Genomic DNA, 15,177 nt, shown 5'->3' with positions numbered 1-15,177 from the left:
ACAAATTTACCCCTCCTTGTATTCTCCAGCTACATCAATCCATAATTTCTGACAATCTACATTCGCACCTAGTTTAGCACACATTAAAAACGCACCACTTAATTTCCTATTTAAAGAATAAGTTTCTTGTGGAGGAGGTGTAAGTCGATGTTTTAACATTACAGGTATTAATGATCTAATTGAATCTGTTATAGTTTGTTTTGCGAAAGGATATTTTCCTTCGTACGAAAATGGACCTAAAAATACATACAATATATATTAGTAAGATCACAGATTCTTGATTATTCTCCAAAAACAACTTACTAGCTACTAAAGCCATTGAATCAAGATGAGCTTCAATCATAAGATCATTTTCTTCTCCAGTTAAATAGCCCAGACTTAAACTTTCATCTTTCATTTTTGATCTATCACCTTCTAAACAACTTTTTAAAAGTCGATACCAACCATCCATGAATTCTTTAGTATATTCCCTTGACGCTCCAAAATCAATTAATTGAATACCTTCTTTTCCTCCTTTCGTTGTATACAAGAAATTGGCCCAATTTGGATCAGTTTGCATAAATCGAAATTGGAATAATTCCATCAAACATAATCTCAGGATATTCGTGCCAATCTAAATTCCGACCAATCAGATCAGCCAAAAATCCTCCTACCCTCTACGCGCGTCAAAGGTATAGAAATGGTACTCACTCGATCTCTCGCTTCTTGAGATAAATCCTTCACCCTGCTCAATGGCTTTCCATCCATCCATTCGGTAGTCAATACCTTACCAGTCGTACCTTCTTCCACTACTTTCGGTACGCTGAAGTAATCATCATTGGCTAAAAATTGACTAAATCGTCTTCCAGCCGCAGCTTCCATTATATAATCACATTCATCTTGTAATTCCCTTCTCATTACCGCGATAGTATTTTGTAAATACAAGCCTTTAGGTAATAATGCTGAAGACCGCAATAATAAGGATAAGTTGTTGAGATCAGATTCGATTGAAGATGCAACTCCCGGAAATTGAATTTTTACCGCTACTTCTTGACCATCAGGTAATGTTGCTCGATGAACTTGACCTATCGATGCTGATGCGATAGGCGTACGGTCGAATGAAGAGAAAAGAGATTGCCATTCTGAGCCAAAGTCATCTCTCATGACCCTCTGTCAAAATAAGATTCAGTCAAGAATGGTTCCGTTACATCGGACTGATGACGCACCTCCATCTGCCAATCTGGCATATAGTTTGCGTGAGCCTGTACTTGATGTAAAACTTTCTCTATCTCAGGAGGTAACATGTGATTATCTGAAATCATATTTGGTTATCAGTGTCTAACATGAACACAGTATCATCAAACTCACCTTGTATACTCATGAATTGCCCCAGCTTCAAAGCGGCACCCCTCATTCTACCTAAAGTAGCTACTAATCTTCGTATATTCGCATCACTCATGAATACACTGCCACCGGATTTATTTCCACCTGTTGTTCTGCGTATAGACTCAGATGCAGCTCCAATGGACAAAGAAGCAGCGAGAGCTTCAACAACACGGCGTAAGCAGCATGCCCAACGCCTACGAAGAAAGCACAATGAATACTTACAGCCATAATGGAACAGTCTACCTAACCTGGATGAAGGTACTTTCGATGCTCGCAAAACAACGGGTATCTAGATGAGAGCGAAGCATTGATTTGTCAGCTCAGGATTGGCTGATTCAACACGCAAAAATCGCTCTCACATCGTCATCGTCAAGCTGACTCTTCGGTGAAATTGGATCTACACCTAAATCTGCTATATCATCCACAGGTTCGATTGGAGTTGCACTGCTAGCATCTGGCGAGACGAAGTCGTTCACATCTGGATCTGATTTGCCTGTCGCTGCCAAAGATGAATCTAGTATCCGTGACTCTTCATGCTCGAAGTGCTCTACCGGCGCCGTCTGTGGAAGTGGAACTGATCTATCTTCTTTTATCGTATGATCTGGCGTCGCAGGCGAACCTGTTTGTTCTAGCTGCGATGATGACGGCGGGCTAGGGAGCTCTTTGACGGGCTGGTTGATGGCAGACTGTCTCGTAGAGACATCCAATGGAACTGATGGAGAATTTTGCGGATTCGTCTTGATCGGTGGAATGGGTCTAACGGAAGTCTGAAGTATCCTCGATTTCCTAGCTTGTTCCGCTTGTATATGTCTATCCGGATGAGTATCAGGTGCTGCAGGAGGATTTTGTCGAGGTGAAGCTCTTATCAAGTCATTCAGACTCAGACCAATTGATCCGCCAGGGGGAACTCTATGAGATTTTGTTGAAGTACTGTTTCCAACAGGTGAGTATTGTTGAGGTGGAGAAATGGATGAAGAAGGTATAGGTCTAAGTCCAGCTTTTTTACGCTGTTCAGCTTCTATAAATCTATCAGGATGTGTTGCTGGTGCAGGAGGGGGAGGAGAACGAGGTGAAGCTTGAATTAATTTATCTAAAGCTGATAATTCTTTCTTGCCTGATGATATGTTGTTGGTGGGGGATTTCAAAGTTGAAGATGAAGATGCATTTTCGGGGGAGAGAAATGATTTGGTTTGATATTTCTCCAATAATTCAGATAATGATTGAACTTGGGCTCTGACAGTTTCCATATCTTCTGGATCGACTTCTTTAGCTTTACCTTTATCTTGATGTTGAGTAGTTGTAGCGGAAAGAGCAGCTACTTCTTCTAATTGTATAGCAGCCGAACGAGCTACAACCCTTATCGCAGCTGAAAGCATGATGTCTGTCCCCTCTTTCCCATGCCATTTGATGGCCCGAATCAGAACTTTATCACCTTCACTCGTATGCTCATTGACAAAAGTGTTGAAGATCAAGATCTAAGTCTGACCTTTGTAATCGGGGTTTGATCAAGAGTAATTACTGGTACTAGTCACGTGTCAAATACATCTGGAGACTCCGCATAAAATGGTAATCGGAGCGTGCCGGGTAAATTCAACTGAGAGGAATTTAGGAATACAACGGACCAAATAATAGCCCATATCGTCTCAATTTTTAATTATAGTTCTATATATCCAACAAGATATCATCAATAACGAGTCTTTCCGGTCCTTAATTGACTCGAACTATAAGAGATTCGGTCTCATTCAAATTTCATCTGCTGAATTACTCTATTTTTTATCTCTTTTCACCTCTCTGATATTTTCTCCAAGCTATCACCCATCGACTGGCTTAGACAATCGACAATGTCCCTTCGAACAGCCGCTCTTCGGGCAGCTCGGTCAACTTCTTCATCGAGGAGCAAAATATCGCTCTCTCAACTAAGCAAAAGAGGCTACTCTACACCTTCATCCAGACCTACTTCCTCTAGCTGGCGACAACAAATAGCAACGTCTTTTGCCGTCGGTCTGGTTGGAACTGTCGCGTACAGGTATCTCAGCGACAACAAGTCTCAAGTGAGTTTTGCTTCTAGAATAGTCTATAACAACTAGCTAATATTTTCCAAAAAGGTCCAATGTGACGGAGCACCTCTTGTCGAAGCTATAGAGACCCATGGGTATCCTTGGGTACCAGTAGACGCATTAGAGAAGGATGATCCTCAGGTGAGCACCAACACTCTCTCTTTCTTATTGAATTGTGATTCGGCGTGAGAGAAAGAGAGTCATTAGCTGATCAGCACTTTTGCTTAGAACCCAATGCGTATACGTATGGCTACTTGGGTAAAATCTCTTCAAGATCATATTGTTAAAACAATGGAAGAAATTGAATCATCAGTTGAACCTAATTCATTTTCACCTTTTAAAGAAAATCCTAAATTTTTAAAAGATACTTGGATACGTAAAGAAGGTGGAGAAGGATCATCATGCGTTTTATCAAATGGAAGAGTATTTGAAAAAGCAGGAATTAACGTTTCAATTGTACATGGATTATTACCACCTAAAGCACAAAAAGCAATGTTACCTGATCATCCTTCTTTACCTGAACCAAAAGAAACAAAACCATTTTTTGCAACAGGATTATCAATTGTAATTCATCCAAGAAATCCACATATTCCAACAGTACATTTAAATTATAGATATTTTGAAATTGAAAATAAAAATGATGAAAATCAACAACCAATTACATGGTGGTTTGGTGGTGGATCAGATTTAACACCTTCTTATTTAGATGAAAAAGATTGTATTCATTTTCATAATGAATTAAAAAAATCATGTGATAAAAATGATTTAAATTATTATAAAGAATTTAAAAAACAATGTGATAAATATTTTTTTATAAATCATAGAAATGAATCAAGAGGTATTGGTGGAATTTTTTTTGATGATTTAACAATTTCTTCACCTATAAATCAAATTAATCAAAATGAAAATGGAAAACCTAAAACTCAAGAAGATTTATTTAATTTTATAAAAGATGCAAGTAGTTCTTTTTTACCTGCATATATACCAATTGTTTATAAACATTTAAATAGAACTTGGACAGAAGAAGAAAAAAGATGGCAACAACTTAGAAGAGGTAGATATGTTGAATTTAATTTAGTTTATGATAGAGGTACTAAATTTGGATTACATACTCCTGGTGCTAGAATTGAAAGTATTTTAATGAGGTAAGTTTAATTGGGGAATACAATTATGAAATTTACTTTTTAACTAATATTTGTATATATTTTTTTTTAGTTTACCTGAAACAGCAAGATGGGAATATATGACTCCAGTAGGAGCTGAAGGTTCAAATAGTCCAGAAGAAGAATTGCAAAAGGTCCTCAAAAATCCAAGAGAATGGGTATAATGTTAGTCAGGTATATGACGTCGTAGAGTAAGATGCTATGAAGGATGATCCAGACTAGGTCGGAATAGACAGAATAAGCATGAATGTAAATACGCCCCATTCAAAACAAGTAAAATGATATTCTAATCTCAGCTGAACAATCTATACCGTAAATACCCAAATTTGAATGATTCTCTCAAAATTGAGTATAATTTGGTATTCGTTGTAATATCATCAATTAACATTAGTCGATTAGTCTTTCCTTTGTATCTATACAAATTCACGGTTGTTAAGAGGTTTCATCAATCCCAATTGTCATCACTTATATTTAAACAAATAATGACCTAATTGAGAATACACATTCTTCCGAATATCTTCTGATACGCTAAAATCCATTCATATTATGATATATCATATACAACATCCAAAATATCAATGAAATAAAAAAAAAAGATCTTAAAACACCAAAACTAATTTCAGAATCATTAAAAATGTCCATCAAAAGTACTCTTCCAATCTGAATTAATCATCTAATTTACTCAAACCATTAAGCAATTACCGTACTTGGTGTAGATATTTCTTCTGTATCTTCTTTACGCCTTTGTTGAGTTAATGGAGTATGAGGTATCATTCTATTCAAATTCATAGTAGAATTTAAATTCTTATTACCTATTGGAGTAGGTGGTACATTTCGATTTCCAGGTATAGGTGTTGAAGGTATTCCAATTGATCTTTTAGGTCTAGCTTGTAATCTTAAATCTTTATTATCTATTGCAACAGATTTTGTACACTTTTCAAACAAATTCTAAAGATCAGTTTACCATCCATCCAATAGTCAATACTATAAAGACTCACATTAGATGTTTTATAAATTCCTACTAATCTATGAGCTAATTCAAACATATCATTACGAAGTGAAATAACGATACTATTAAAAATATCAATTTTCATAAGCGTCAACCAAATTTCTGAAGAAGTACTCGAATTATGAGCTCACAATTGAGCAGCTTGAGTTTTTGATTGAATATAATTAGCAACAATCGAAACATTTTTGAAATCTAATGCGGCGTCAATTTCATCCATAAAATATAACGGTGTAGGCTTGAAAACATGCAAAGCAAATACCAGAGCCAAAGAAGCAAGTGTCTAGATATATTGCAAATTAATCAGTACCTATCCATTCGTTATGAGCCTTCAAGCTTACCTTTTCTCCACCTGACAAATTCGCAATAGCTCTCCAGGATTTCTTAGGAGGCATAATGGATAATACCACACCTATGTTATGTACATTTTCAGCTAAGCTCCTCTCGTTGATTTACAGCAGACTAACCTTCAGAAAATGGATCCATACTGTCAATCAACTCGATCTCTGCATTACCACCCATAGTAATCATCTGAAGAACCACTCAAATCAGTAATCAACCAGGTCAAAATGATAAGAAATGAACAAACCTGATACATTTCCTTTAATTTCGAACTGATCGCACTAAATCCACTCATAAATTCATCTAATCTAACTTTTCTCAAATCATCGTATCGCTTCTTCGCTGAATCACGTTTATTGGTAACGTTTTCCATATCTTTCGCTCGATCCAAAAATTCAGCTTCTCGTTTTCGATATTCAGCGAGAATGTTCAGATTCGGTCGTGCTTTACCAATTTCCTCTAATGAAATCGTATATCAATCAGCTTCCTTCCTCTACTACCGTTCACAGGACTCACCTTCAAGCTCAGTGATTTCGGCATTAAGTAATTCTTTATCCACTTCCCGTAATTCATCAGGTGAATACTCTACCAATTCAGTGGTATCCTCCTTCTTCTTCTTGGGAGCTTTCTTTTCGACTGTCTCACTCTCCTCTTCTTCACCTTCACCTCGGCCCTCTTTGGTTTCAGTATTTTCACCTTCTTGAGATTCGGCTAGAGCATCATTCTTTACCTCTTCTTCATCTTCCTCTTCCTCATCCTCCTCACTGTAGCCCGATTTGGATCAGCTATACGCAATTTGTCTGGATTCGTTTTGAAAAAATTCAACTTACTCAATGTACACCAATTCCAAATCTTCATGCCTCTTTTTCCAATGTTTATATTTGTCTTTGCTATCTTTCTGTAATCTTCCATTATCTTCAATCTTCTGTTTAATATCCATCTAATAACCAATCAATTTTATCATCAGCATCCATCATACTTTTATCAAAATCAATTTTCTTTTTTAAAAACTTACTTCTAAAGCTCTAAATGCATTTATACCTTGCATTTTTTCATCTAAATCTTTTTTACTTTCTTTTAATCCATCTTTGACATCTTCAGAAGCATCTTGAGCTTCTTGTACTTTTTCTTTGATAACTTCTAAATCATTTCTACAAGCTTTTAAATCATTTTCAACAACTTCCAATTCACCTTCAGTCTCTTCTAATGCTAATTTATTTTTTTCTAATGTTTTATTTAATTTTTCAACATCTCTTGTTGATTTAGTTTGTCCAATTTCAGCTTTTGTAACAGCTTCATTAGCTAAATCTAATAATCCTTTAGTTGTTGAGACTTTTGATTGAATAGCTCTTAATTTAACCCCTCCAACTTCTAAGATTTTTTCTTGAAGTGATTTGATCTGTCCATTTATACCTGAAGATTTTTCTTTTAATTTATCAGTTTCTTTTGTTAAACTTTTAATTTCAGATTCGAGTTGATTTATACGTTTTTCATCAGCTGCATCAGGTTTAGCTTGAATACTATACAATAAAACTCATTTCGTAAGCCTCCCTCTTCCTTGTTGATCAAAACCACTCACATCAATTCCTTTAACCTCTTTTCACCTTCTTCAATCCTCTTTCGTTGAGTATGCACATCTAATTCCACTTTTTCAAGCTGAATTTCAATTTCTGGTATTCTCTTCTTCAATATTTTCACTTCATTTTCGACTTCCTTACGTTCTTCTTGGAATTTAGTAAATTCTTCTTGAGCAAGTGTTGAATCTTTTTCATATCGATTCACCACTTCAGGTGCAACTTTATCAGCTTTAAGTTTAGATGACATTCCTCCTCTTGAAACTTTTGCTCCTCCTCCAGACATAGTTCCTGAGGGATCAATCAATTGACCAGCAAGTGTTACTACTCTCCAACGTTTTTTACCATAACCGATTCTCTGAGCTTGCACGAGGTCGTCCGCCACAAGAGTGTTAAATACTCCTTTATAAAATGCAGGAGCAAACTTGGGATCTTTCGGTTTGATCAAGTCGAATAACCTAGGTACATTCTCGGGAGTTTCGATTCTACCCAAATCTCGAGGTGGAAGTTTCTCAAGAACCATAAATGATGCTCGACCGACATTTCCTTTTCGTAGATGTTCTATACACGCTTGACCTTGTTCAACTGTGTCTACCACTAAATTGTTTAGAGCTCCACAAGCTGTCGTCACTGCTACATCGTATTTGTCATCGATGACACCGAGATCACCCAGGCGTCCCTTCAGATGCCGTAAAGACATCAGCAGGTCATTGAATACTGCGCAAGATTTGTCAACTCACATGGAAACCTTTTATACGACCTTGATCTCTCAATTTATTCAGACTACTCAATACGGCATTTTCACTTCTGTCTGCAGCAAGAGACGCTCGAGCGTCATCTGCCTTTGATCGCGAAGACGATACTTTGCTTCGAAGTTGTTCAGATTGAGCGTTCATGTCCTGAACATCCCATTGCATCAGCCTGGTCTGGAAATTGAGCAGACCATGTGACATACCTCAAGTCTGGTTTCAGCCTCGGCGAGCTGTTTCTTCGCTTTGATATGTTCCTTCTTTAAAGCGTTATACTCTTCGTGTTTACCTTCATCTCCATCTTTGAGAGACTGAAGATTAGTTTTGGCTTCGTCGAGAGATGATTGCATTGAAGTAGCTTTTTCGGCTAGCAGATCTCGTTCCGATGTGGCTACGTCAATGAGAGATTGCTTCTCGCTGATTTTGGCAGTCCATGGTTCGAGTTCACGTTGTTTGATTTCGATCTGCGAGCTGAATTCGGCAGTTTTGTCTATCAACAGACCGAGTATTAGCTATATCGATTTGGTCGGGAGCGGTGTTGTTAGCGCACCTTTCAAACTATCAACTACTTCTTCGAGTTCGCCTTGTTCAGTTTCAAGCTTCTCTTCAAGATCGATTACTTTGGTTCGATTCTTCTCCAAATCCGCAGCATGGTTATCAATAGCTGAAAGAGCTTCAGATCTAGCATGGCCGTCCTTCCATTATACAAGCACATCAGCATCTGATCCAATCGGTAAAAATTAAAACCTCACCTCTTGTATAGATTTCTTGAACTTTTTCTGTTTAGTTACCAGGTGTTTCTTCTTCTCTGCTAGACCGACTTCCTCTTTCTCGAATTTCTTGGAATCTTTGACTAGCGCATCTGTGAGTCTTTTGACCTCATCGAATGCAGCAAGCTTCTCATCGTATTCTTTCTGTAGGTCTCCAATTTTTGAAAGATGATCTGCGTTTCTATCTTGTTCGTCTACAAGTTGTGTGTTGAGGTTTTCCTAGAGAGTATAGAAGCTCTTATCAATCACATGTCACAATGTGAGAAAAATGCAATAACTCACAATAGCTTTGGTGGTGATTTCGATGTTGTTTGAAAGCGTGTGCATGTGATGTTGCCATAATAACGATTTCTTTCTTGTTAATTCGTTTGCATCTCGTAGATAATCCTCAGCCTCACGTTTTTTGTCCTACCGCAAGTCTTGTCAGCTTAGATCTTGAGACCAAAGGAGGCGTCAAGCTCACCTCTAAGGAAGACTTTTCTCTCTCAACAACCCTGAGCCTATTCATCTTTTCACCTCTCTCATCGTTCAGAGCTTCTACCTCTAGATTGGCTTGTTCGATAGGCTCCTTGTATTTCGTAGTACCGATGATATCTTCCAAGTACTCTAACAAACCATCTTCATGTTCATTTTGAGCTTTGGCTTTCATTTGAGCAATTGATTCGACTTCTCCCTGCCAAGATGCAACTCGTCAGCTACTCGTTTCGGTTGTACAAACGGAGGAGAAACTCACTTGTAAAATCAAGAATCGATTGTGGTCTAAATCTATACCTTTCCCTTTGAGCAGTGTGGTAACTTCGGTGAAAGAAGAGGTTTTATCGTTGATAGTGTATTTGGAAGAATTATTTCTATATGCCGTACGAGAAACGACAATTTGGGAATTTGGAACAAGTAGAAATTTATCAACACCGGGCTATATTAATTTGGCGTCAGCTGATCGATCGTATTGTTGTGCCAGCAAGGATACTTGTTGGACTCACCAAATCAACGATTTCTCTAAACCAAACTTCAACCGAACAATTTTCTAACCCTTCTTTACCCGCTGAATTATGTATCAATTCACTTAATTTCCCTTGACGCATCTTACTTGCTCTATAACCAAAGACGAAAAGCAAAGCATCAATTGTATTTGATTTACCAGATCCATTTGGTCCTACAATTGCTGAGAAAGATTTATGAAAGGGGCCAATTTCTTGTCTTCCAGCATATGATTTGAAATTTACTAAAACCAATTTATGTATTGTTAATCTTGGTTTTGGTCCTGCAGGTTTAGCATCTACAGGAGGGTCAATATTGATTTGAGCTCTTGATAAAGGTGTTGAAGGGATTTGAGAAGAAGCTTGTTTGGAAGGTGTTGAATCTATTTTGATTGTTCCGTCTGATTCTTCTCCACTTTCCCTTTCTTCGTTAATTTGGGTCATACCGTTCGGTGTAGGAGTGCCCGGAATTCCAGGATTACCTTTAGGTGTTACACTTCTTTCTCGATTCGGTAGAGGAGTTGATAATGAAGATGGAGTGGGAGGTATAGCAGTTGAAGCTCTCCTATCACGTCCAGCTAAAGCTTCTTGTAATTCTTCCTCGGTATCGTCTTCATCTTCATCAGAAACGACAACTTTCTTCTTCCTGCTCCCCTTATCTTGATTTTGACTCGTGGTCCCCTTTATTTTAGGCTTTATCGGTTCTATCAACTCTTCTTCCTCCTCTGGAATCTCCTCTTCTTTCGCTCCTACCGTTGAATCAGCTTCTGATACTCTCATCTTCGTAGCTCGTTTCTTCGATGCAGGAGCAGATTTAACTTTACTTGATCCACCTCTTGTGCTCTTTGGCTTGACTTCCTCTTCATCCTCCTTCAGCTCTACTGCTGACTGTCCATCCGAGTCTTCTCCAGGAAATCCTTCTTCTTGATCGCTCTCTGGTTCTGGCGGGGGAGAAACTACTTTCTTACTTCGTGACGTCCTGGTAGGAGCTTTACTTGTTGAAGCCGCCGAAGTACCCGAAACGGCCCTTGTTGTACGTCTTGGAGGCATTTTGATAGTCGACGATGGTAGCAAGGATGATGTCAATGAGTGGAATGTTTATGTGTATGATTGATGGTCAACTTCAGTTACATTTGTTGTTGTTGATCTTGGATCTTCCCACGTGGAGTACGCGACGCGTCTATCCAAATATCCTGGAATTAAATTCTGTCCAAACCGGAGAAATTGTTTAACAGTACCACGTGCATTTAGGATGTTTGTGGCATCAATTGCAGTATAAATGAATTAGGCATGCCTTGTCATTGAAAGTTTAATTTAGGCGTTTCAGTTTGCCATATAGGTCAAAAATCTGGAGACCCACTATATATTAAACGGTGTATAGGTAGTAGTATGATTATATGTATGGTCAGTGTGTTTTCGAGGATAGTAGATTAGTGAATACTGCTAGTACCTCATCTATTTCACCCTCTGTTCGTGATCAAAGTCTATCTCTAAATTCTAGTGAACATCATTATCAACCGATATCACTTTCCTTTATCACACACTTTCTGCAGGAGGAGGAATCAAGAGATAAGCGAGAAATTTCATTCAACATGTCCTGGCAGCCTTCAGAACAAGGCCTTCAGGAGGTCTTGGGTATGTTGAGAGATACCAGTAGTACAGATAGTGAAGTGCAAAGGAATGTTGCACAAGTGAGCTATACTTTCTGATTTAGGTGTTATATATAATCGTGTTTCAAGCTGATGAGATACTGAAATGTCTATAGCGATTAGATCAACTTCGAGATGTACCAGATTTTCTAGCTTACCTAGCACACGTCTTGATTCACTGTACAGGTGAACAAGATTCCCATAGAGCAGTGGCTGGTTTATTATTGAAAAATTCTTTGAATTCAAGATCTGGTCCAGTTAATAACGATAATGATGCTAGAGCAATGGCTTATGTTAAAGCGACTGTATTGAACGGTTTAGCAGATCCAGATCAAATCGTTAGACAAACAGCTGGAACAGTTATTACTTCTTTAATATCAAATGAAGAACCTGGAGGATGGCCTGAAGCTTTAGATGCATTGACAAAAGGTATGGGAAGTAGTGATGCTAATATCATTGAGGTGAGTTTGAATTAGAACGTAGCTGGGCCAAAGAGCAATTACGGTACATCATGGCTGTGAGTGTCTGGCGCTGATCAATGATCAAACACGGTTTGTAGGGGGCATTCAACTCATTACAAAAGATTTGTGAGGACGCACCACATAAATTAGATTTCCAAATTCAAGGTAAAAACTTATTAGACCATCTCGTTCCACAATTTATCGAATATACAGCACATGGTGCACCAAAAATTAGATTATACGCTCTTCAAATTCTTCAATCTTTACTAGCTATAAGAGTACCATCAGTCACAGCAAATATAGATACCTATATTCAAGCATTATTCGCTAAAGCTGCAGATGAAAGTCCAGATATTAGAAAATGTGTTTGTGCATCTTTAGGTTTAATATTAGGTACAAGACCTGATAAATTAGTACCTGAAATGTCAAATGTAGTTGATTATATTGCATTTTGTACTCAAGATGAAGATGATACAGTCGCTTTAGAAGCTTGTGAATTTTGGTTAACTTTTGCAGAAGATCCAACACTTAAAGATCAATTAAGACCTTATTTACCAAAAATTGCACCATTATTATTAAAAGGTATGATTTATTCAGATTGGGATATAGCAATTTTAGATATTGATGATGTAGATGAAAATGTTGCGGATAAAGAAACTGATATTAAACCTAGAAATTATTCTTCAAAAGTTCATTCCACACATGAATCAAATGATCCTTCTTCTTCTAAAGGAGGAGCAGGAGGATTTAGTAGAGAAGCTCAAGATAAAGCTTTTGATCAAGATGAAGATAATTTAGATGATGAAGATGAAGATGATGATGATTATTTCGATGATGAAGATGGTTCTGGTGAATGGAATATACGTAAATGTAGTGCAGCCGCTTTAGATGTTATTGCTGTTTCCTTTGGTAATGATCTTTTGGAGATACTTTTACCACATCTTAGAGATAGGATATTTAGTCAAGAATGGACTCAGAGAGAAAGTGGTATTTTAGCTTTGGGTGCAATCGCTGAAGGTGTGTCAGCTGTCCAAAGATATCTGATCTGTCAACAGGGCTAATTGTTATCGTTTTATCAGGATGCATTGATGGCCTTGAACCTCATCTGCCTCAACTGATACCTTTCCTCCTTAAGACTCTACAGGACAAGAAGGTGAGCTAATTTGTAATGTCAGTCGATTGTGGGACGCGCTGACATCGATCACAGGCCCTTGTTCGATCGATAACATGCTGGACCCTTGGACGATATGCTTCTTGGTGTGTCCACGTCAACCAGGCAGATAAGACTCAATACTTCATACCTACTATGGAAGGCGTAAGTCTACATTTCATTGCAGTTCCGTGACACGAACATCCAGCTGATTTGCCACGGTTATACAGTTACTTCAAATGGTATTGGACGGTAACAAACGAGTCCAAGAGGCAGGTTGTTCAGCATTTGCAACACTCGAAGAAGAAGCTGGTACAGAGATGGCACCTTTCCTTGAACCAATCTTACGAAATCTCACTTTTGCTTTCTCAAAATATCAACAGAAGAACTTACTTATCCTTTACGACGCTATTGGTACGCTTGCCGATTCTGTTGGTCAAGCCTTGGGTCAACCTGGATATTTGGATATTTTAATGCCTCCTCTCATTGAACGATGGCAAAGATTGGGCGATCAAGATCCTGATTTGGTTCCTTTGCTTGAGGTAGGTCTACGCATCAGCTTACATTCTGACCATTTACCGGATGCTGATGGCGATATCAGTGTCTATCTTCCATTTCTATCGCTGCCGGAGGGTCATTCTCGACATACACTGGACCAGTATACGAACGATGCTTGAGAATCATCCACGCTACTTTGAGTCAATATCAGGTGTTTGAACAGAATCCCGAAGAAGTAGAAGAACCCGATAGGACTTTCATCGTCGTTGCCCTAGATCTCTTATCTGGTCTGGTGCAAGGTTTAGGAGACCAAATGCACCCTTTGATAAGGGATGGTCAACCTCCTTTACTCCACTTATTGGCTTTATGCCTTACGGTGAGTACTCACCTTCGCGCGTTCCATTCGTGCGCAGCATTTGCGACATCGAAAGATAGTATGACTTATATATCACGGGGTTTCTAGCACTTTGAACCACCTGTACGACAATCGGCTCACGCATTACTAGGTGATATGTCAATGACATGTTTCCCTTTACTCAAACCCGTTGTGCCACAATTCCTGCCAAGTGTTATCGAACAAATCGTGGTGGAACCCCCTGCAGACTGTATATCAGTATGCAACAACGCTGCATGGGCAGTAGGGGAGATTGCTCTTCAGTACAACGGAGATTCCTCAGCATTAGAACCTTTCGTACCATCTTTAATCTCTAGATTGGTCCCTATCTTACTCAATACCAAGTCACCTAAATCTCTTACTGAAAATGCTGCTGTGACGATTGGACGACTTGGTTTAGTTTGCCCAGCTCTTGTAGCTCCGGACCTACCCAATTTCGCACAAGCTTGGTGCACCGCTCTTTGGGAGATCAAGGATAACGATGAGAAAGATTCAGCATTTAGAGGGTTCTGTATGTTGATCAGTGCAAATCCTGAAGGTATACAGAATGTAAGTGAAACTTCTCGGCTAATGTCAAAGTCACATTTCGGATTGAGCTGATGAGAATGCAACCTCTCAGAGCTTTATTTTCTTCTGTAATGCCGTATGTAAATGGCAACACCCCTCAGGCCAGCTCGATCAAATGTTTAGGACTGTGAGTTGTGTTTTTACTCTACCTATAGTTGTTGCAGAATGATCGGCTGATTGACTTTCATACAATGCAGATTCTACAAGGATTCAAATCTGGCTTAGGAGCTAATTGGGAAGCTCAAACTAATACTTTCCCACCAGTAATAAGACAAAGATTAGCAGAGAGATATGGAGTATAAAAGCAATTGTCGAAATGAATATCCTTTGAACATTTTTGTTTTTCCTCTTTAAATTATATATACCTTTGGATCGCCTTTATACCCAACATACAATTAGATAGGCCATAAGCATCGATACCCTTAACATAGCATTTTTTTTTCTCCATAGCATAA

General features: G+C 38.4%; 4 protein-coding genes across 4 annotated transcripts; 2 read left to right on the top strand and 2 right to left on the bottom strand.

Annotated features, from left to right (window-relative positions):
* Nucleotides 1-6: 6 nt before the first annotated feature.
* Nucleotides 7-2,741, bottom strand: I206_107418 (uncharacterized protein; the record flags this gene model as incomplete). The annotated part of the gene is made up of 7 exons (XM_019157460.1): nt 7-236; nt 304-613; nt 691-1,149; nt 1,206-1,291; nt 1,348-1,524; nt 1,588-1,654; nt 1,725-2,741. The coding sequence occupies 7 exons, from the start codon at nt 2,739-2,741 to the stop codon at nt 7-9; spliced, it is 2,346 nt and encodes a 781-aa protein (XP_019009100.1).
* A 465-nt stretch (nt 2,742-3,206) lies between these two features.
* Nucleotides 3,207-4,749, top strand: I206_107417 (uncharacterized protein; the record flags this gene model as incomplete). The annotated part of the gene is made up of 4 exons (XM_019157459.1): nt 3,207-3,416; nt 3,471-3,563; nt 3,651-4,567; nt 4,638-4,749. The coding sequence occupies 4 exons, from the start codon at nt 3,207-3,209 to the stop codon at nt 4,747-4,749; spliced, it is 1,332 nt and encodes a 443-aa protein (XP_019009099.1).
* A 526-nt stretch (nt 4,750-5,275) lies between these two features.
* On the bottom strand, nt 5,276-11,053 carry I206_107416 (uncharacterized protein; the record flags this gene model as incomplete). Its single annotated transcript, XM_019157458.1, has 18 exons — nt 5,276-5,518; nt 5,584-5,656; nt 5,726-5,874; nt 5,933-6,003; nt 6,059-6,122; nt 6,181-6,392; nt 6,450-6,697; nt 6,764-6,873; nt 6,949-7,453; nt 7,513-8,186; nt 8,248-8,406; nt 8,463-8,746; nt 8,807-8,951; nt 9,009-9,245; nt 9,309-9,434; nt 9,490-9,699; nt 9,760-9,939; nt 10,007-11,053. The coding sequence occupies 18 exons, from the start codon at nt 11,051-11,053 to the stop codon at nt 5,276-5,278; spliced, it is 4,737 nt and encodes a 1,578-aa protein (XP_019009098.1).
* Nucleotides 11,054-11,595: 542 nt separating this feature from the next.
* I206_107415 (uncharacterized protein) lies at nt 11,596-15,024 on the top strand (the record flags this gene model as incomplete). Its single annotated transcript, XM_019157457.1, has 10 exons — nt 11,596-11,694; nt 11,769-12,113; nt 12,212-13,130; nt 13,193-13,266; nt 13,321-13,428; nt 13,494-13,805; nt 13,865-14,137; nt 14,225-14,704; nt 14,775-14,849; nt 14,920-15,024. The coding sequence occupies 10 exons, from the start codon at nt 11,596-11,598 to the stop codon at nt 15,022-15,024; spliced, it is 2,790 nt and encodes a 929-aa protein (XP_019009097.1).
* Between the last annotated feature and the right edge of the window lie 153 nt (nt 15,025-15,177).

The sequence above is a fragment of the Kwoniella pini genome, chromosome 11, assembly GCF_000512605.2.
Source record: "Kwoniella pini CBS 10737 chromosome 11, complete sequence".
NCBI classification, from domain to species: Eukaryota; Fungi; Basidiomycota; class Tremellomycetes; order Tremellales; family Cryptococcaceae; genus Kwoniella; species Kwoniella pini.
Note: the sequence above shows the minus strand (reverse complement) of the source record. Positions and strands in the feature narration are given on the sequence as shown.